A 21,950-nucleotide genomic window follows, 5' to 3' on the forward strand; every position below is an offset into this window, starting at 1 on the left:
CATGATATGGCTTAATCTCTTGCCACATGCGCCTTTACTACACACACTCATTGATTACATAAAAATTCAGTTATTTGCTAAGCCAAATGAGTAATGCAGCTGAAATACCAGTTTGCTTTAACATCATGCCATACCTTATTGAAAAATAAGTTCAAACTCCAGCATAATAAAAAAACTGGGGCAATGAAAAAAACCAGCCCCTAACCATAAACCAATTGTTTTACAATGCTAAAGAAACAGCTGTGCTGTGAAATAGGTGTTAAGTGTCAAACCCAAGGCACAGTATCTATGGACAAGGGACTGACTGAACATAACTTAAAAGAAAGCTTGTCGTGGACACATTGACAGGGCAATCTTAATACCAGCAGTAGAGAACACCATCAGAGAAATAAATACTGATCTTGGGTCACACTGTGGCAACATCACAGCTACAGCTGGTTGTTGCTGTAACAAGCCATTTAAAGACTATTTCAAGTCTTTAACTTCAGAACACCTCCTTGCAGGAAATCATATCCTTAAGTCCTACAAAGAAAGTAAGCCTAGTGCAACACTGCTTTGTCACTGGGTTAAGACAACAAGGGATTGGATTAACCCAGGAGCTGTAGCTCTGATTAAATGCTGTATTTAAATTCTATCTCAAAGATGATTTGAATTGAAAGAGGTTGAGAACACCAAAGAAAACATGAAGATGCTGAAGATTAAGAGAAGGATAGTAACAGAAGTGATGAAAGGCAGTAGTAGTAGAGCGTAAGACTAACTTCAGGCGCAATATTAGAAGATTTACATCCACGCATTACACATGTGTAACTGTTCTCTGTTGGGGGATCAATTTTATGCTTGGCTTCCTTTCAGGCTAATACATTAGTGCTGTTTTTCAATAGGAAAAAGCAATATAGAGTATGTTCTTATTCTTCTCTATGCCTTTGCAAATAGTCATATTTGGAGACTAGATAGTAGACCAAACTGCCTACTGCTTAGAACAATAGCTGCCTTACTACTTTGAACACTATTTATCATTGTATGTGTCTTCACTAGGAAGAAAAGTTGACTACACAGGAGGTACATACATACATTGTCATGAGACACAGCAAGCTGCAAGCATCCTTGAAGACTTCTTAAGTTAAGAAAGCAAATGCTTCTTTAAAACCAAACAGCAAGCTGTGATGCATTCTATGTAAATCAAACAATGACTGCAAGTTAAGAGCTCTTTAATTACAGAAAAATAGGTCTTTAATTTCATCTTGGATATCATTTTAGACAAGCATTTTCAGTATGATAGTCCATGAAAAACAAATGCATACACTATGGAGGATAAGAGCTCTCAGTGAAGTCACCATAACATAGAAAGTTGCAGTTGAACAAAGCTTCCTATCTGGTTGAACTTCAGCAGCCATCATTGCACACAGTTAAGTTCCTTTAAAAGGTTTGGTTTAAAATAAGAGTTCATTTAAATGTCTGGAGGGAAAGGCACTCAGTATTGTAGTTTCCAGAACATGATTTGTTTGTCTTCCCCTCCTGTAATAACACTGTTGCACTGTTCATTGATCCACATGGACATTACAGCACCTGGGGAAAAAACGCAAACAAGTAAATCCGAATGCAAATAAAAGTGGTACTCAAGATGATGGAATGGATCTTTTTAAGATATTTCAGGATCATCTGATCATTAGTTTGGATTACATTGATACAACATATGCTAAGAAGAATTTTAGTAGGCTTCTAGGTGGCTCCTCTTATTCACAGTAATGATCTCATGCTACATTTTCCCAGCTGACTTTGGGTACTAGGGGGACAATGTCAGTTGCAGTGTAGGATGCAGATGGCACACTGGCAAAAGGATTCATGGGAATAAAGGGAGGAATTTTCTCTAGAAAGTGAGATTTTTGCACTCTGCCATTTGGACTTCTCATATTAAAATTGTATTTGCATCTAGCATATGCCTAGAAGCCCACTTCTAAAGATTCCCCCAGCTACAGAATGATCTCTATACAGGTCAAGTTCCAGAGTACAAGCTTATAATAGGGAAGTTTAAAGTAACTGTTCATGAAGGCAGCCTTAAAAACGAAACTGAATAAAACTGAGACAGTTTTTCTCCTTCACGCATCCTAACTTGCTAATGTACTGAAGACTATACAAAAACACTGAAGAAGCCTAAAGCCCCCATCCAAAACAATTTCTCTAGTGAACTTTACTTAATTTGTTAAATTCGCAGTCTGAATGGACTTTGACAAAATATACAGTGCAGTCTATACTACACTTTATTAGGGCTATGAGATAGAAAAATGTTGACTTTGGGGATTTTTCTAATTCACACAACATCACAAGTAATTTGGGCAGTCTTGTAGACAACAATATTCCTCCATTCTTACTAAATTGCCTAGGAGGCTCATGTGGACCTACTTTTGGTTCTGGTGTTCCAGATAACACTAACATCATGAACAGCCCACTGACTGAGCAGATGACTCTCAAACTTTTCAATACTAGCAGAGCTGGAAAATAGGAATCTTCCATTCAATTTGAGAATAGGAATAGTTCAGGCATACCTGTATGTCCTTTGATTCTTTCAATAATTTTTCCTCCAAGAAGGTCCCAAATCAGTAATTCACCAGATTGACTTCCTGATAAGATGGTATTTCCATCCCATTTGAAGCACCTGCAAGTCAGTCTGAAATCAGTTCACTTCAAGGTTTTTATAATGAAAGCCGAACATTTCCGAACTAAGGCAAAAAGAATTGAAAACGGAGGTACAAAACTGAAGGAAACTGCCCTTTAACAGTCTTTCTGGAAAGGTTATTCCCAAATTATTTTAAAGGGTCATGACCCAAACTTGCTTCTTTGACTGCCCTAGACGTAGCCAGATCTTCCCCTGGCAGAAGGATGAAATGTGTTCCCACAACAGAAAAGTACCCAGTCAGCTGTACATGTGTACGGTACCCAAGTGCTCTCATGAACCACCACTTCGTGTTCCTGAAACAATCACTTGAAGTGCAAAGAAGACTTTCAGGGAAATAACTGAAGAAAAATATATATATATGTACGCATTACATATACATATATATTTATGTGTACACACACAAAAGAAACCAACAAGTGTACTCCATGTATGGCTGCTATATTTTTACTTAAGTAACTGAGTAAGCATTCCATCTGTTTACCTGATAAACTATAAAGAACTGTGTGCATTTTGGCTTATGAAAAAAAATGATCACTCTTGAATTGTAACAGCCAATCTTTTCTTAGATTATTGAAACAAAAAGGAAGCATTGCAAACACCTCCCCCCTCAAACCAAACCAAAACCCAAAACAACAACCAAGATTATTGACAGAGATGATTCAAGTAAGAGAACTATCTCCTTGTTAGAAATTTCAATAGCTCAGCTGGTCGAAGAGCTGGTTAGCTACAGCTCCCATCATCTTTTATGGATGTTAAAGTTGTTGTTGAAAAAAACCATGAGTTATTTACTTAGATACTTGTTTGGTTTTGTCCCAGTTTGGAAAGCTTGATCATAATGTACACAACATGCTAGAATGTCAGCCTTTGCACTTCAAAACGTAATTCAGTAAAACAAAGTTGCCAGTGTTACTGCCTTTTCCGTTGTGCTATCACCAGCCATCAAACACCTCCATAGTAACTAAGCTGGCCATGCAGCTTCATAATCTATATGTTCTCAGAATTACCTTTGTGGCTCATCAGTGGTTACAGAAGATATAAGCATTCCAGTTTGTACATCTATTACTTTAAAACAACAGTCCTCTCCTGCACTGAGTAGATGTCTGCTGTCTGTACAAAAGAAAAAATCAAACGCAAGAAAAAACAACAAAAAAGCATGTTTAGACATTCCATTCTAGTTACCAGAGCAGTCTGCAATACAGCATGTTGGATGTGACATTGCCTGACCTACTTATTTATAGATAATTTACAGTAAATTAAGTCTCTAAGCAAGCAATGATAATCAAAATTGGTTTAGAGTCTAGACCACTGGTCTATAGTCTAGTATGGCCTCGTGTACAATTAATGAATTCTTTATAATGGAGATGCGTGTCAATCCAAAACATCTCACCATCCCCCTTAAAGTAGCAATTCCAATCACAAGGGTATGTTACATGATATCAGGAATAAGATTCCCTTTGAAACTCCTAATGGTTCATATTAAAAACTGAAATCCAACGTACCAGGACTAAAAGCAGCATCAAACACAGTCCCAGAATGACATGGCAACTGGTGCAACACTGTTGCTGTAGTAACATCCCAAAGACTAATGGTGCCCTCTTTGGTTCCAGATGCTAGTATAGTATTTGCAGCATTAAGGTCGATTGTATTTACCTAGGAAGATAAACATGCCATGATTTTCCTATTCTTTCATGTGAGCCATCTTGAGACAGGTTATAAACATACACAAAGCAAGCCCATTATCCATAAGATGGTATTTTATTTACAAAAAGTTTTTACATTTAATTCTGCAACATCCTTAATTAAGTACCATTATTAAAATTCCTGCCTATAAAAAGTAAAAGATAGGTCCCTTTGAGGATATTTTAAAATGCTTCTTCTTTGCAGAATCAGAAATGCAAACTGACACTTCAGACTACTTTTAGTACCCATACTCTCCATCTAAATGCAAGACTTTACCCTTAAGGGTAAAATTCTTCTTTATTTTTAAAAAACTTCCTAGCTATCAGTTGTTTCCAATTCTCTTGGGTACAGTTCTTAAATGTTATCAGAACTGTTTCAGTATTTGCCCATGTTGTGACCTGTTAAAAAACTATTAAGAAGGTTTAAAACACAGTAATTCTAAATATACTACTAGAATGACATTAGAGGCTATAAATAAAAGTGTGCAGTTACACATTTATGATTCACTGCACACAACATGTTTATATATTTACAGTGACATTCGCTAATATATTTTATAGCATGGTAAACAACTCTCATTTGCTCGCCTTTGGCAAAGATATATTAATAAGAAGCTGTACCAATGAAAATACTTGAAGAACATTAGTCTGTTTTCAAAAACAAAGAAGCAAACAAAAAAAACCCCCAGTGCTCCCTGTGCCCCCTGGCACTTTGTGCATACAAGCTGAGCAAGACAAATTAAGAAACCTCCATTTATACTGTTGTTTCATTCCCCAGGAGTGGACATTTCAGCCAGGAAAGCAGGGCACAGGACACATCAGACAAAAAAACCCAAAACGAAAGAAAAAACCCTACACGCACACTTCCCAAAACAACACACCCCCTCAGCCCTCTAACACAATCCCCGTGCTTTACCACTAAATCTTGCCTTTGATTTTAATGAGCAATTAATTTTCACGTTCCGAGATACTAGATCTCTGTCCACATACTTACACTAACATCGTGTTCTAACTCTGCAAGCAGTTCAAAGTGGTGTTTTTTATTGCTCAAGGTCTCTCCAGGAACACAGTGCCACACCTAAAACACAGATATTTAAGTTTGCGCAAGGAAGCACTAGTATGACCCTAGATGAGTTTCTTCAGTACTGAATTCTCACATTGCAAAGAGGGCTGCTCATGTTAACTGTGGGCCTTGCCTACGTGGCAGAACACAGCAACAACAAACGGCACCTGAACTCGTTTACCCTGAGCAGACCCACATATTAAACACGACTATGCTGATTCTAGATAGCTTACAGAAGCCTACCTAAGTACAGGTATATCACTGCACTGAACGTATACTTACAAAAAAGCCATATACAGAGGCTTTGGAAAACTCTTTCCTGTCTCTAAATTCCAAATTACCTTTCCACCTAACTGTAGGCATGCTCTTTAGATGAGCAAGTTCCTGGTCCATGTTGAAGAATGTAAGCTACAAAACTATTGAACATTTTCGAAGCCTGTTCCACTCAGCAAACACAATCACCAGTCAAGGTCACAAAACATTCCAGTTCCTCCAAGTACAGTCTGCCTCCAAAACCCCCATGTTTAGAGTAAGTTAGAATGAATGAAAACTCTTTAAAGTAACACCTTAGCTTTGAAACAGTTGAGATAAAGCTAAATGAAGAAGATATTCTAGAAATAAATTTACTGTGATACTAGCTAAGTTGTTATTCTAGTACAACACATCCAACTCCAAAGCATTTGGCTGGCTATAAATAGCACTACAAAGTGCTAGCTATAAATAGTTATTCAAGTATAACAAACCCATATACAAACCTTCACAGTAGAATCCCAAGATGCAGAATATAAACGCCCATCATGCCAACAGATCTTACTGACTGCATCGTCATGTCCCATTAAGATGTCTTGCTGTCTTCCAAATGCAACTGAATAAAAATATCTAACGGGAAAAGGTTATAAAACTATTACATCATCAGAAAACTTAAACATTTTTTTCAAATAGATGAAAGTAACTTTGCTTCTACAGTTTCTAACAGAAATCTACTAAAAAAAAAGTATCATGCTTTAACAATGGATTTCTGCATCATTATCTAAAACCAAGGCACTCGATGTAATTCAACAAAGTCAATAGGAAGTAAATACACACATATGATTGTCCCATGAAGAACTTATGACAGTGGTATCTCCTGGTAAGATTAGACAAGATGACAAAGCCTGTAAGAAAAAAAAAAAATAGTGTTCCATTTCTTACACCAAATCAAACAGAAGTACATTAACATTTTAAGCTTTTATACACACAACATACAGGTGTTACCTGAACACTAATCAAGAAAAATCTTATAGGTTGGACACTGAACAACAGCAATACTTAAGCCCTGGTAAATACAAAGGTAGCATTGAAGTTCAGAAAGATATGCAGAACTGATGGATCTCCTTTTTCAAAATGCTGGTACTTCAAGGACATGGTATGTGATTCCTCACTCAGGAGAAACTGGGTCAGCTCTTCATCTCATAAGCTACTGTCAATTCTAGATGCAAACAGCTAACAGAAACTAAAAATGCAGGGTTTCCTTTGATGTTTGTTCTCCATGACAGCTACTTATCAGCTTAACTCTTTCAAACAACAAATGTAACTATCTGATTTCTACTATTCTCATCAAGAAACATGCGTTACAGACAGCTGCTCAGTTACATTACCATCACTGGAAGCAGCAAGGAAAAAAAAAAAATCAGCCCAGTGCTTCTACTAGTGTCGTTACTGGTTATGTTTTAGATTTGTTCTAAAAAACCAGCTGCTTGACTGCGAAAAGACTACTGCTTCTAGCATTGCTGCAACAGATCAGGGCTAAAACTACAGAAAGGAAAAGAATTTTAAAAAGTATACAAGACCTCATGAAAAACTGATTTTTTGATCTAGGATTCAGCAGAGCTCCCTTTTTACAGTGCCAAGAAGCAACACTCCTAAGTTTGCTTTGGCTAAAGCATTAGGAACTGCTGTATCTAGATTCACCTGGTAGCGTGTGCCATAGCAGGCCATATGGTCTTGATCCTGCAACTTACTTGGGTACCTGTTAGAGAATGTGATGCCTTCTGTCTCGGCAACCTATTTGCCTTTTTTGTTCCCCCTAGAGATTAGGATGCAGAGAAGGCTGATATATCCTAGTGTCTTGCCTCAATAAAGGACTCTGAATATGACAGTTGGGAGTGTATCTCTATGACCCAGGTCTGGCCAGTGCTCAAGCACAGAAAATCAAATACAGAATCTCTTTCCAAGCTCTGTTTTAGAAGCAGGGGAAAAATGTTGTTCAGAGGTTGCCAAGATCACTGTTCATTGAGGAAGGATGGCTCAAATTCACCCAGCATAGATTCCACTCCCTGTGCTTGGTTTTCCTCTACTGGCTGACTCACAGACTTTCAAATACTTGGGAGCCATAAGGCAATGTTGGATGTGAGCACATGGGTGGAATTTAAGCTTTGTGATTCTGGTCCCAATGGCAATTCAAGGTTGTTCAGGAAGACTCCTCTGCTCATGCCAGACTATCTTTGTCTACTGCAAGCCCTTCCCTGGATAGCAGGGCAACTCAGAGCAAAGCTAACACAGAAGTAAAGTGCAACCATTTAATGCTCCCTTCCTATGTTCGTGGAATGTGCAATGTCTCCCTGGAGGCCTGACGGAGTTTCAATTCACTCCACTAAATTATTCACACACAATACAATTGAGTAAGCAGGGGAAGAAAAGAGGCATTAATGTATGCTAAGAGCCATTTCTGTGAGTAGCTTTCAGAAGGTTCCTGATGATCTTGTTTTTATTTTGACAGCAACTTACCATGTTTGAAAAGGACACGCTTCTCTGGATTGTTTTTGATTCTTTGGAAAACATCTTCAAAGTTGAATCTGGGGATAATGGACAAAATAGAAGATAAAAGGACTGTTTTCTATTATAGAAGCTAGTAATTTTGCTCCTGCTTGAATATTCAAATATCTTACTGTGAAAAGCAGGTATAGGTTTCTCATGGTCTTTGAGAAACTCTTTATAAAGCTTGTGACTTGAGCCTGGAACTAGCCTGCTTTGCACCAGTTACGGATGGACTCCCCCATGCCCATCAAACTCTAAAAGAATTCTGGTATCTAAAGGGAGAAATTACCACCTTCCCAAGCCTAGACATAGATGATATTGAAATCCTGAGTCAAAGTTATTTAAAATTTAACAAATTCAACTGCTTAAGCTATTTAATTACAGGAAATAGATATTTAACTTAATTTCTATAACAGGTGACTTGCAAAGGTGACAATCCAAAAGCCAAACAGAAGTAGCCTTCAAATATGAATACTGAAATTCCCTCAAACAGTAAGAAGGACTTGAGCATGAAGTGAAAACAAGAATCTTGCATTTGGCAGAAGATTAGGGCCACTCCTTTCATGACTGTAAAAAAACCAGAACTCAGTGATTCCAGAAATAGCCCATTTAATGTTGTCTTCATTTTGCTTTCTGTGAAGATATTCATGGGATTCAATCTTAACTATATTTCAGAGTTTCATACTATTTTGTTCACAAAGCATTATTTGGTCTTACAGCCTGCATTTACACTGCAGGTTCTAGTAAATACCTCTGCAATAATACTTACCCTGGGATGTAGTGAAAACAGAAGACCCATTGCAAGTGACTGCTATTCCAGTAATTGCCCTGTTTAATACAAGTAAGCTTATGGGTGATTTCATAGGCTTTGAAACTTAACCACCATACTGTAAATTGACTATAGTTGAAATTCGTTATTTGATCTCTCTAAGAGCTAATACATTCAAGGAGATTAAAAGCACTACAGTGGTGTGTTATATGCCTAGAAACAAAAAAATATACCTTGATATAATATGTGAAACACCAGTACAGGTTCCCCATATTGGTCTGCAAGAACTTCATCCTCGTCAGAAAGGACATGCGCATGTGAGAGGATAAATAGTTTCACGTTCAGTCTTTGGGATTAGCTACAAAGAGACTTGGGAACCTGCCTACAAGCAGATACTGAATACCTCAAGTGTCAGGAATCAGAATTTGCATGTCTTTTCTCCTCAAATTAGACACTGGCAAAGTCACTATAGTCTAGAAATTTAGACACATAGCTTATGTCAGGGAGTTAGTTGTTAGGAAGCACAGAGCATTCTGCACAGCCAAAATTCTGTTACACAGACCTGCTTCTATTTTTTTCTCAGCTGTCTTCAGAAAAAAAAAAAAAAAAAAAAAAAAAAAATCAGAAGCTGAAATTCAAGTCTGTTTTCAGGATCAGGATTTCCCTAACCCGAACCTGGTAATGGAGGCCCTTTCTCACTACAAATAATACCTTGTTTTCTGGACAAGAGAATGTTTCTTTTCTAGATTGGGCTACAGTCACAAAGAAAGTAGTTGCACTCCAGGTCATAAGAAATCCTCTTACTAGTCCAGCCACTAGGACAAGGGATGGGGCCAAAGGAAAATCTGTTCTTTAAAATATAGCTGCTGTTGTTCACTGTTAGGTATTTTCAAAGTTCACGTGAAGTCCCCCTACTGACTCATCACTTCCAAGGAATCCATCAGAACAGTAATTTGGTACCTGGATTAACTGAAAACCTATAGCTGGAAACTTGGTAAACTGGTCATACAGCAGCAGTTCAAGCTGTACAGTAGTTGAACTTAAGTGGTTTAACCTTTCAAATCAAACAGGATGAAGTTAGGTCCTCCTAACTATATTATTTATATTTATATAAATATTTATATATAAATAAACAAACAAATAAATTCAAGTCTTTATCTGGCTGCTGCTCTCACAGTTTTAGAGAAGGGTAATCAATATCTGCTTCAGGTACTAAAATGGTAATGAACTTAGCTCTACTTCTGTATAAGGAACAAAAGAAAACAAAAAAAATCAAGCTGACAAATACCTTTTCTGGATTGATAACCCATCATATTCTCGAACTCATCTCGTGTAATCAAATCAGTGAGCTGTCTCACAAAGAAAAGTATTTACCTTAAACCCTAACCCATCATTCAGATTGACACACAGATACCCCCCACCCCCCCCAATTAAATGGAATAATTTTGACTGTGAAAAGAAAAGAATAGTACCTACTCTTTGTGAATTTTATATTGCTCATCTAATTTTAGTTTGGCAATATTGTTCCAAGCAAGTGTTATACTTTCTTCTGTCAAATCTTCAAATGATTCTTCATTTGGAGAAACTGCAATAAAATACCACAATAAAGTTTCATCACAAATAGAAAATAAAAAGACAGATTTCAAATAACTAGGTAGCTGAAGTTTCAAACACAAATATGAAAGCACAGAAATCATGCAGAGCTCCAGGAATAAGAACTTTTGGCTAACAGAGAGTGACAAGATCACTGAATTTTTTCCAAATGTCTTCCTGAACGCATAGGCTTACACAGTCAAAATGTGATTTTTCTCCCCAAACCAGGGCTTTTAAACTGGAGACTTTACAGAATACATTTCCAAAATAGAAAAAGAACCCCAAGCAAACAAACAAACAAAAACCCCAAACAAAAAAACTTTTCTGCAGAGATGTTTTGGTGTTCCACTGAGATGTCAAGAGCTTTCCAAGTGGAAAAGTACCAGGAAAGCCATCTACTGCTACAATACAGCATGTGCTTTTATTATTCTATTGCATTCTGTTAGGAATGTCACAACTTCATTTCACTGCACTGTTGCAAAATCTAAGGGATAAAAAACACAACAAAACTGAGACAATTAGATGTCAACTACTATAAAAAGGCCAAAACCAACAGGAACTGTTAATCTGTGAATTTATGACTTAAGCAGCATACCACCATATGCATTTAACACATATGAATTTTATTACCAACCACACATAAAGCCACTCTTGCATTTGGATGTTGCAGGTTGCCAGGCTAAGTAGCACTCATCACTTCTCTGCTTAAAAATGAAAGCCATCTAGTGGTAAGTTAATTAAAGACAACCAACTGAGAAAAACTTTTCCATGTGATAACTGGGCTGAAGATTCAGTTCAGTTTATAGTTAGACCACTATTTATACAATGAGGACCACAGCATCTTAGTTTCAGAGAAATGTTACAAGTTCCGTATTGAACAGAAGCCTGTGATGGCATTACACATTCTTTTTTTTGAAAAAGTTATTCAATCAACATTGTCTCTACAGTATGTATGGAAAACAAAGCAATTTCTTTACAGATTTTCATTCAGGTCATGGAAAAGGAAAAAAAATTGGATGCTTAATTTAAGTTCTTAGCGTTTATTTAGACCAAGCCAATCAATCACCCCAAAGACATCTCTGTTCAAAAACTGAACAAATCTTTACATCATTTAGAATGCCTGCAGATATGGCCATTGAAGCTGCTGTCATATCAGCTTGATTTTTGAAGTCATGAAAGGCCAGGGATGATAGACCTCCCACAGCTTCAAAAGTAGAAGTTGAACGGTCCCAGAGGAGACCATTGGAACAGACGGCAAAATGCTGGACAACGCCTGTATTTTCAAATTTGAAACTGTTCTTGGCAGTTTTTCTTTAACAGTTAGTTCATGGATTTATTTTGAGTTGGCTTACAGGGAAAGTGGCCAAGAGAGTTGTATAATGAGATCCTGTGGGAGAAAGATACAGAACTTCTCAAAATTACAAATCTGTTACATCATCAGTTTATCTGTTAAACATTTACCTGGAGACTCGGCTATGGAAACACTGTGACTAGATGTTCGAGACAAGCTTTTTAACTTCGGTACTATCCTCCGAGGATGACGAATTGTAAACAACTGTTTTGGTGTCTGTCCAAACTCCAAGATTTGTGTCAGCAGAGCTACTTTTTCATTGGGGTCCGTAATACTTTACAAAAACAAGATATTTAATTAAGCCAAGTAGGCAAGTACTTTTTCTTCCTCCCCTCCCCTGAAAGCATGGGCCTGCATGTGCAGTTACTACAGCACTATAGGGCATCACAAATTCTTACAAAACTGTTTTACCACAAATGTGATGGAGGGTCATATGACAGCTTCATAATTTTGTTTATGTACGATGACAATATGCTCATCCATTAAAAAAAATAAAGCAATTTCACAACAGCCAGACTGAAGAAATGTTCAAGTAACAATCTTTCAATGTGTGCTAGAACTGAGAACCTGATGCGGGATCTCTGCGTATTTGGGAGTACAAAATGGAAGAGCTACACCATTCATACACACAGCACTTTTACAGCCAGCAGAGAACCTGGAGGGATACTGAGAAATTTGGCTAACTGCTTAACAAAAACATTCAGATTCTTGTTAATTACCTGTTTAAATCCACTCCTCCTTCATAAGTTAGTGGGTGAAACACTGGGGGAAAAAAAGGTTTATTTGTACAATGCAGATATGCAAGACTTCTTTGTCTTGCATACCTACTATAAAAAAAGTTGTATTTTTTACACAACTTGGTTATACTTAAGCAACAAAGCTATTTCAGCAGGCTACAGAGTTTGAGAACTTGTGTTTTAATCCTGGGCTTCTTACCTGAAAAAAGTTTCGCATTTCTGAGAGACCCAGAGAAAGTTTCAGAAGAAATCAGTCCTTTCATAAAGGAAGGATAACTTACTTAAGCTTCAGTAAATACCACCCCCCCACACCCAATAAAGAAAGAAGAAAAAGCCCAGTTGCATAACTGGATCTCTGGTTATTTTCTAGACAGGTAACAAAATGTAGTAAAGAATGATCATAAAGGTCTTCCTATTCATCTGTTCATTTGCTATGAGGATAGCAGTTACACAGTTGTCCTGGTTAAACCATGACAACAGTGAATTACTTTGGGGCCTCTGCATAAGAATATTTACTTTATCTTTTGACATGAGTTCATTCATACACAGATCCCTTACATCTCTCTTATCTACTCAAGTGTCTGCAATCCATTATGCTAATAGAAATCCACACTGCAGCAGAAGCAGCACATTGTGCATAAAAAGTGCTCTCATTTGAAAGGTAAAAATATAGGTGCCATAATTTAAATGCCAATTTGTGATATTCAAAGCCTCTGGCACATTGTAATTGACGCTTATGGTCACAGTATGATTGGATGCCAAACCCCGCAAACCTAAAATACAGCCAACCATGATTTAAGGACATGTGGGGAAGCATATTAAAAAAAACCCCAACAACAAGAAAAACAGAAAAAAAAACCCAACAAAAAAACCCACCACAAAACAAATCACATTATCTTACACTGGAACTAGAAAGCACTGAGTACCAAAATGAAGAGTTCCTCATTCCCTCCCTCCCCACTGCTGTAGGAAGGTTTTCTTTTAAAACTTACTCTGTCTTGTTAAGTGCAAAATATCTCAACATTGTCTGTTCCTTGTAATCCTTCAAAAGGATCAGGGCTTCTGGAAAAAACACCCTAAAAATCTGATCTGCTAATCTGATCTACTTTACTAAGTAGACACTTCCTTATTAGGTAGTATCATACATAGCTAAATATCAGACTGCTGAATAAGTTAATCATGGGTATTACTATTAGGTCTACAAAAATTAAACACATCAACAGAGCAATCACATCCCTTTAAGTAAGCATTTACAATGGCTACATACATGCTCAGATTAAGATTGCCAACAGTGAAACCTTCCACATGTACAGCAAGAAGTATATATACTACTGCAGTACTACGTATGTACACAAGGGCAAACCTAGTCACCTGCATACTTTTTCCTTCATTCTTGTTCCTGAAGAGCTATAGCCCATTAGCTCCTTCTTTCCCTTACCAATTCTCTCAGGAGGAGGGGGAAAAATCGCACTGAAATTTGCACACTGCAATTGCAGTGTAGGAAAGTTAAATACATGTTTGCGTGGAGACCCTACAGACTCTCATTTTTAATTGGGGAACACTAATGCCATGCTACATTGCCGCACTGTGCTGTACAAGCAAATAACAGCTACGCCGTAGAATCTTCTTGCCTACCATCTTAAGTATATCTTCAAAGATGCAAATCACCACAAAGGCAATAGATTTTACTAGATGAGACGCTATTTCCAGTAACAAAGAACTGCATTTCCTTTAAGGATCAAGCATTCAAAGCATAGTTAGGAACACTAAAAACGAATCAGGCATTACAGATATGCTGTTGTTTACCATTCCTGACTAATTAAAGCACCCCCTTTTTTTTTTTTGCTATTTCTATAAAGTGTATATGTACCATTGTGAGCTGCAACTGCTTCACTTCCTTTCTGCTTGTAGCCAAATACTAAGTCAATCCATTCATGAAGATGTTCTGATACATACTGACTTTCTAAAGCCTCTTGACTCTTCTGAAGAAAGTCATCAGGACCTGGCAAAAGAAAGGTTAATTAAATAAGAAGATATCCCATTCAGTATTAATATCCATCTCTGTTCTCTTCCCTCTTAAAAAAGCAACCAAACAAAAACCCCTCAACCCCAATATCCCACACCAAACCTCAAATTTGCTATAAAAATTAGATGCAAGGATTAATTATGTCAATGTTTTAAACCAAAAATTCCCTCAGAAGAAAATAGAATGGGCATTTTTGAGAGAAGAACCACCATCCCAGGAATCTAGATAATCTGGAATGAATTCATAATACAAGAAGTTTGACTATTATTACCTGATGCCCAAGGAGGAAGCTCTACATCTTCAACCGTCTTTCCACCCTGCCTTTTTCCCAAGTCCAACTTCAAACTGTTTACTAGAAAACTAGAATCATTTTCGTAAAATTCTGGAATCAACTGGAAGAAAAGAAAAAAAGGAGGGAAGGGGTTGAGATTAGCTTAGTTTTGATCACTTAAGTAGAATACAGTGAGTAAAAACTGAAAGCTATCGAAGTTCATATGTCAAGCCCTAAAGCTGGGTAGTAATTTTTCCAGGCTTTCTTCTTTGTCAGTGAAGAAGCACTGGAAACTTCCTCCCTTTATCCTTCCAACTACTTCTAGGCTTCTTGACTACCTACAAGGTAATTCTCTGAGCTAAATTCAGTGGCATAAATATTTTTAACAGGCAATGTGTGATGCAGAAATCCATACTATCTAAGAGAACTCTCATTGTATAGCTACCTTCTCATTTTTAACACATCAGGTAAGAGTCAAGATAAAAATCTAGAATAAAGCTAAAATGATGACAAAAGTTTCAGAGGTTATGTCAATTATTTAAAGACCACCATAGCTAACCATTAACTATAGACTTTTTTTTTTTAAAGTATCACTATATAAAAACTCCTTTATCAAAGAAACTTTATTTAAGAGCACCCACTATATGAGAGTTAATCATTCTCAACATGTTCTACAAGTTGTGATTTCTATAAGACTCAAAAAACTAAGATAAAACTTCTATAGCTTAACCTCTCCAGACGTGCTGTTGTAATACAGCCAAATCCTTAAAAGATTCCAGCAAATCATATATAAAATTGCATCTTTTCAGCCTTAATCCACTCCGGTAATTCCCACTCATTCCAATAACATTCATAATGACACTTCTGTTAAACTAAAAGCCAGAAAGCAGACAGACAAACAATCAAGGAATTACAGAGAATGAAGAAGTTAAAAACATTAAAAAAACTCGTAAAATACAGTCAACAGCCTTAAAAAAATCCTCACACAGCTGAAAAACAAAAGCAACAGCAAAAAACCCCCAACCAAACACACTCCACCCCAAAAATCTCAAATCAACAGGAGACATCTAAGAACAGAATGCTTAGCACAGATACCAAGAAGGACTTGAATAATTTTCCAGCCATTTACCTCTTTGAAATCTGTTGCACCATCCAAACAGTTTTTCCAGGTTTCTGCAAGACTAGATAACACATATCAATCACACATTTGTTAAAAAAATATTTTTTAAGGCTTTGCACTCCCTTGATGCGTATTTGAAAACAAAACAAACCTTGTTATAGAGAAAATGTAAACAAACCTGTTGAACATTCTGTCAGCATGATCAAATTTTCCATTCTGCAGACAGAGCATGTATTCTGGAGCTAAGGAGAAGGAAAAAAAAAAATCATCAGCTTGCTCCAAATCTTGTCCACTTTGGAGGTAAGAGTCTGCTCAGAGAGCATGTAGAAGCCGTCTTACCAACTCTAACGAGATAAAACAAAACATAACCCGGAGATGAATAATGGCTCCCATACATGAACTTAGGCTCTGGCATTTCCTGATAACGTGTCTGCAACATATGAAGAAAGAGAGGTCTGTTTAAAATCAACACTCCTGCTTTACTTCAGTGTTGAACACATACACACTTTTTTCTTATTGTTTTAAAGACATGGGTTAGGACCACCCTCAAATTTTTTTTCTAATGATAAAACAAACTCTAAGTTTTAATAACCATGCAGCTTTAATCAGATCAGTAAATCAATACGGCAAAAAAGTCATTATAACTTATCATCCAGAATTAACAGCTTTGCAGCTTTTTTTCTCTCTTTCACATGTAACTGCAGTGAGTGACTCAACTTCAAAGTGCAAACAAATACTTCCTTTTTGTCTTTCACAAGAACTTTAATGAGAGTATGCAAGTACATATTGACTTAATTCAACCTGGAAGATTCCCTCCTGTCTGAAGTTCCTATGCATTATCCCTAAAACCTATCATAATCTAATAGTTTGTGCACTATTATCTGCATGTGGAAATTTCAAGTTGGTGCTCTGATCTCCATAGATCCAGACTTCCTCCCTTTGAAGTACTCTCCCTCAAATTCAGCATTTTTCTTAAATGGAAGTAATTAAGATTTCTACTACTTTTCTTGTTTAATTTATACACGTATTTCACATTATGCATTTAAATTCATTGGTCTTGAAGTTTTATATTTCCATATACGTTTATAGCATCTCAGTGCCTGCCATACAAATGCAGTTACAATAGTTAAATGGATTTGGGGATTTTATTTTAAAAGGAGGTAAAATATTTAAAAGCATATACATATGAAATGGTAGTAAAAGAAACAGATTCAAATTGTTTCAAATTAGTACTGATAAAATCAGTACTGATGAAATCAAGCTGAAAATAAATGTGGTATCTTTATAAGTAAGTTTCCTTCTGATAAGGTTCATAGTTAGTTTTAGATACCTATATAATTCCCAAAGCTTGCTTGACTAAGCTCCTTTTATTGCCAATATGTACAAGTCCCAAAATGTGCAGCACATAAAAGCTAAGGTATACATACCAATAGTCTATCCAGCCTTTCCTTATTCAGGGCACCAATTGGTTTACTAAGGTCACGGAATGTTTCAGGCTTTGTCAGATCTAAAAAAAGATAGTTAGACTCTGTGCATTCTACTAGACAGGAATGTACTCTAATCAGTATTTAAAAATAAAAGGAAAAAAAACCCAAGCAACAGCAACAAACCAAACAAAACCCAACACAGAACCCCTCCAGTAATTTTCTCTGCTCCCTAACTACAAAAGAATAGTCTTACTGTAAACGGCTACTCATCGTCTTCCTTCCAAGCAGACATAATCTCATACCTCTCGCTTAAGAGCTAGTAGTTACATGTACGTGACAGCTATTGCAACTAACATCACCTAGTCAATACAGGTCCTGCTACCTGAGGCACAAAAGCAGCTGGTATCATCTTCTTCCTACTCATTAACTATTCTGTCAGGCTACAGTTAAGTTCCACCAAACAAATCAGATTGAAGTGTTTGAGTGGGTGCTGATGAATATGAGATTCCCCTGCTTTACTCCTTGTAGAGGGACACAATCCTCAAAAGGACAAACTTCCAACACAAACTGCACTAAGACCCTTAATCAAGGAGCCTATTTAGGCACAAGCCTTGTTAGCCTCTTCCTTTCAACTTGCAATACCAAGAACTGTAAAACACCACCTGGATTCTATACATTTCAATGCATCCAACTTGTTCCATAAAAAGCCGTTTTACTGGTTCCTTTGCATTTATTAGAATCACAGAAAGTTTTTGAATGCTTAGTACTGCTGAGTTTCAAAGCGACCAAGCAGATGTTTGGTACATACTCTATGTGAAGAGTGAAATACTTAACAGAAAAAGGTGAGGTGTTTTGTCCACTGAACTCCAGAGGAGGGGTAAGTGCACAAGAAAACATCCAAGATCACTAATGCCAGGTTCATTTCGATGTAACATGAACTTTATGCAGTGTAAAACTCCCTCCAAGACATTTCAGGTTGGACATGATGCACTCACATGCCTTTTTGTATACACATACCTAATACTGAACTAGAGTAGTCTGCTATGATCCAGGGAAATACAGGATATTGGGAGAGATCGTTGCAGCTTCTGTCAGCCAGATTGTTGAGATGAAGAAGATACTGGTAATTTGATATATGTCCTCGCTGCCATTGCAACATGTAACTTTCAGCTGTATGCTCTGTAATGTGATTTTCTAAAATAAAAGAAAACATTAAGAATTTTGAGGTTTGGAGTTCCATTCCCAAATTATACTGTGATTAACATTATGCAAGGTATCATAAAATAATTAAGGGCATAGTTGTTTAAAAGAACAAGTCAGAATTAAGTGATAACTTCATGTTTCAGTAGCTACCATACTTCATATATTTATTTTTTAAGATCTGTTTAAACAGGCCTAAACTGCATTCAAAAAAAAAACCAAACCAAAAAAACAAACAACAACAACAAAATCCACACAGGAGTGCTGAAACCAAACATAGAAACAATGGATGGGAAAAAACGTGAACATTTATGGAGATATAGAAAAATATTTGCAGACCATGAACAGCTCTCTTGGCAGTCAGGCAACCTTTAAGATTTCAAATTTCTAGAAGCAGTTCTGCTAGACTCAAGAAAAAAAAAATTCCTACTGGACAACTAAGGAAGCACTAGGCAGGGGCTCAAGGAATTCAAAATTGCACTACTCTCCTCAATAGCTATAATACTAAGGTACGCTGCTGGACAACAAAATTACCTGGGAATATTGATTTAATTCTTAAAATGAAATTAAAAAGATTTCTTTGTTATCTTAGACTGTCCTGTGTGTGTGACAGGTTTATGAACAGAAATGGGGAGGGTGGGGGTAGTTCTGCATGTTTGTTTGGTTTGTTTGTTTGTTTTGTTTTTTAATTATTCCTTCCACTGATTCAGTTTACAGCAGCTTGGCAAGTGCCTGAAATAGCAGAATTGAAAGACTGCAACCATGGCATGATGGCGAGAAACCATCCAATCATCAAGTAATCAGTGTGAAACCACATCCTTGCCATACAAAGCATCATACAGCACACTTCTGCATGCTTATTTTAGTGTGTCTGTGTTACAGGCTGCTCTTCCTCCTACTTAAGTCTTTAAATACCTTTTACCACCATTTGCAGCTGAAGGCTACAACACAAAGCTAAAGAATTAGGATTACTATGTGTGCTGGGATAGTGATGAAACATCAAATTATTCAAATATTATCACTACAATTATTAACTAGCAGGAAAGGAATTCAGATTAGGATACGGCAGGCCTTTGTTTTAGCTCAGCATAGGCTGGAAAAACATATTCCAACCCTCCCTTCACCTTAGTACCTTAAATTCTACAAGTAAAAAGTGTTAGCAACTTCAAAGAGAGGATCTTCTGCTGTCAGAGACAGCTACTGAGGTGCTACAAACACCTTTAGAGAAAGGGCTCACCCTTCTTTTATTTTTAAGCTCCAGCAACAACATCATCATTTGCACCATGAAACTTCATCTTTGAAAGTTATCCAGAAAACAAAGTCTGAAGCAGGGTAACAGCATGCAGTTATTGAAATAACACAGTAAATCATGTCAGAATCTATTTCCTTTTCAAAAGGAAAATCTAAAAGACTAAAATGATTCTCAGGGGAAGTGATCACTCCTTTATGGCCTTTCCACTTTGCTTTGTAAAGTGGGAAAAAAGTGAACTGATATTTGGGTAAATTCATTAAAACAGAACTAGAGCTCTGATATAGTAACAAGATAGTACAAAATGTACATACACACTTTCAGTATTGGCAGTAAACATGAGTTTCAATGTCTCAGCTGTTACAGCATTACAGAAAAACTATTATTTTTTTCTCCTTGTTTTTCCAGGACACACGCTAGTCTTTTAGAAAGTTTGTGTTCATGATCTGCAAAAGATATGTACCACTTTAAGAATTAATGCATCCAAGATTTAATAGAAATGAGAATTTAACTGTTTCAGAATAGTAATTTTCATCAACCACTGCTAAGACTGAGGAAAGTTCAGGTATTTATGTATGCACTGCAAATCCATCCATTACCAGACTCTTCTCAACAGGATTTTTACTTTGACTTAACTGGGGGCCAGGGGGATCCACCCACAAATCAGTCTATATTCTTTCAGCAAAACACAGTTTAGCTGAGTGGATCTTAATTACCCCTTGCTTTGAAGATAAAGTGTTTTGTGGGTTTTTTCATTTGTTTGTTTGGCGGTTGGGTTTTTTGGGGGGGTTAAACAACAGTGCGTATCAAGTTGCAAATCGAAAGAATTAGTTTCACCTTAACAATACTGTTTCAGCTTTCATACTCAGCTCTTCAAACACAAAGAGAATATATGGAACATCACATATTAATTCTGAAATTTGCTTACTTCTATCAAAAATTTTTAGGGCTAATACATCTGTTTATTCTTCTCATTCTTCCCACAAACCAACAGAGCAAAACGCAGACAAATTTCCCCTCACATGGTACTATGGACTACATTAATAAATAAATACTGCAAACCTATATATGTTGCAATAAGGAAATAGAGCTCATCTCGATCTTGATAGTTGTAGAATTTCAAGTAGATGTCAGAACACAGATCGTTTTCTGTGCAAAATACTTCAAGTCCCTTAGAAGTTAAAGGGGGGGAAAAAGTAAATGAGAGCAATTACTGACAAGTTGTAATACTCATGTTTTTTAACAGAATATTCCAGTTACTAATACCTAAAACTTAAGACTCGACTGCCTAGTAGTTTTGCCCACGAAGTCTAACAGTTTGATCTTTCCCATTTCCAATCGTAAAAGCATTCAGTTTATACCCAACTGAACAAATAGCTTTATAGCTGTCCATAGATTGGCTCTGTCTGGATTGATTAAGCACAGGTAATATACTTTTTTGTCCTAAGTGAATGAGACAGAGTTAAACGTCTATTTAGTTCAAATGTGTTTTGAGACAAAAATTTTGTTCAAGACTGAAATTTCAGTGCAAACACTGAAAGCATACAACTGAGGTTCCACTGCAGCACTCTTATCCCTCAGTCACATACAGTGGGACTCATCACTCCACATTAGTCTCAATCTGAACCAGTGATCAAGCTCCCTCCATGAATCAATCCAGAGAGGAAATACACCATGAGCGAGCAATTCATTCTATTCCAAGATAGGTGTTTGAGATAAATGGAATGAATTGCTCCTTGAGGGTACTCCCTTCTCTCTTCCCCTACACTGACTGCTTATGAAAGAAATTTTTCATCCTTGACAGAGTTCACTCTTCCTGTTTTCATCTTTTTGACAACACAGGGAACTAAACCACTTAAAAACCAGAAAGGATCTTTGAGTGCTGTTCACTACTTAATCCAGAGTTTTTAAAAAAAAATGCAGCTTTTACCTAATGATGCACAGTTTCAGCTGGTCATTAAGAAACAATATATACAGGAAGACATTAAAATAAAC

The 21,950-nt window shown here is 36.8% G+C and overlaps 1 protein-coding gene across 4 annotated transcripts in view; it reads right to left on the reverse strand.

Moving 5' to 3' along the window:
* Positions 1 to 1,205: 1,205 nt before the first annotated feature.
* Positions 1,206 to 21,950, reverse strand: part of NSMAF (neutral sphingomyelinase activation associated factor) — a 40,269-nt gene continuing 19,524 nt past the window's right edge. For 3 of the 4 annotated variants that reach the window (XM_075023331.1, XM_075023332.1, XM_075023333.1), the window contains 20 exons: positions 21,018 to 21,126; positions 18,524 to 18,700; positions 17,507 to 17,586; positions 16,419 to 16,509; positions 16,258 to 16,321; positions 16,089 to 16,140; positions 14,960 to 15,080; positions 14,533 to 14,664; positions 12,645 to 12,687; positions 12,036 to 12,199; positions 10,458 to 10,566; positions 8,982 to 9,040; positions 8,183 to 8,250; positions 6,503 to 6,570; positions 6,172 to 6,295; positions 5,348 to 5,431; positions 4,174 to 4,324; positions 3,679 to 3,781; positions 2,544 to 2,653; positions 1,206 to 1,566 (listed from right to left, as the gene is read on the reverse strand). In XM_075023331.1, the coding sequence (XP_074879432.1) occupies positions 1,472 to 1,566; positions 2,544 to 2,653; positions 3,679 to 3,781; positions 4,174 to 4,324; positions 5,348 to 5,431; positions 6,172 to 6,295; positions 6,503 to 6,570; positions 8,183 to 8,250; positions 8,982 to 9,040; positions 10,458 to 10,566; positions 12,036 to 12,199; positions 12,645 to 12,687; positions 14,533 to 14,664; positions 14,960 to 15,080; positions 16,089 to 16,140; positions 16,258 to 16,321; positions 16,419 to 16,509; positions 17,507 to 17,586; positions 18,524 to 18,700; positions 21,018 to 21,126 (2,004 nt within the window). In that variant the 3' untranslated portion in view covers positions 1,206 to 1,471. Of the gene's footprint in view, positions 1,567 to 2,543; positions 2,654 to 3,678; positions 3,782 to 4,173; positions 4,325 to 5,347; positions 5,432 to 6,171; positions 6,296 to 6,502; positions 6,571 to 8,182; positions 8,251 to 8,981; positions 9,041 to 10,457; positions 10,567 to 12,035; positions 12,200 to 12,644; positions 12,688 to 14,532; positions 14,665 to 14,959; positions 15,081 to 16,088; positions 16,141 to 16,257; positions 16,322 to 16,418; positions 16,510 to 17,506; positions 17,587 to 18,523; positions 18,701 to 21,017; positions 21,127 to 21,950 lie in introns of those variants that run through there. The other variant, XM_075023334.1, reaches the window with a different exon arrangement.

The sequence above is a fragment of the Buteo buteo genome, chromosome 3 (assembly GCF_964188355.1).
Source record: "Buteo buteo chromosome 3, bButBut1.hap1.1, whole genome shotgun sequence".
NCBI classification, from domain to species: Eukaryota; Metazoa; Chordata; class Aves; order Accipitriformes; family Accipitridae; genus Buteo; species Buteo buteo.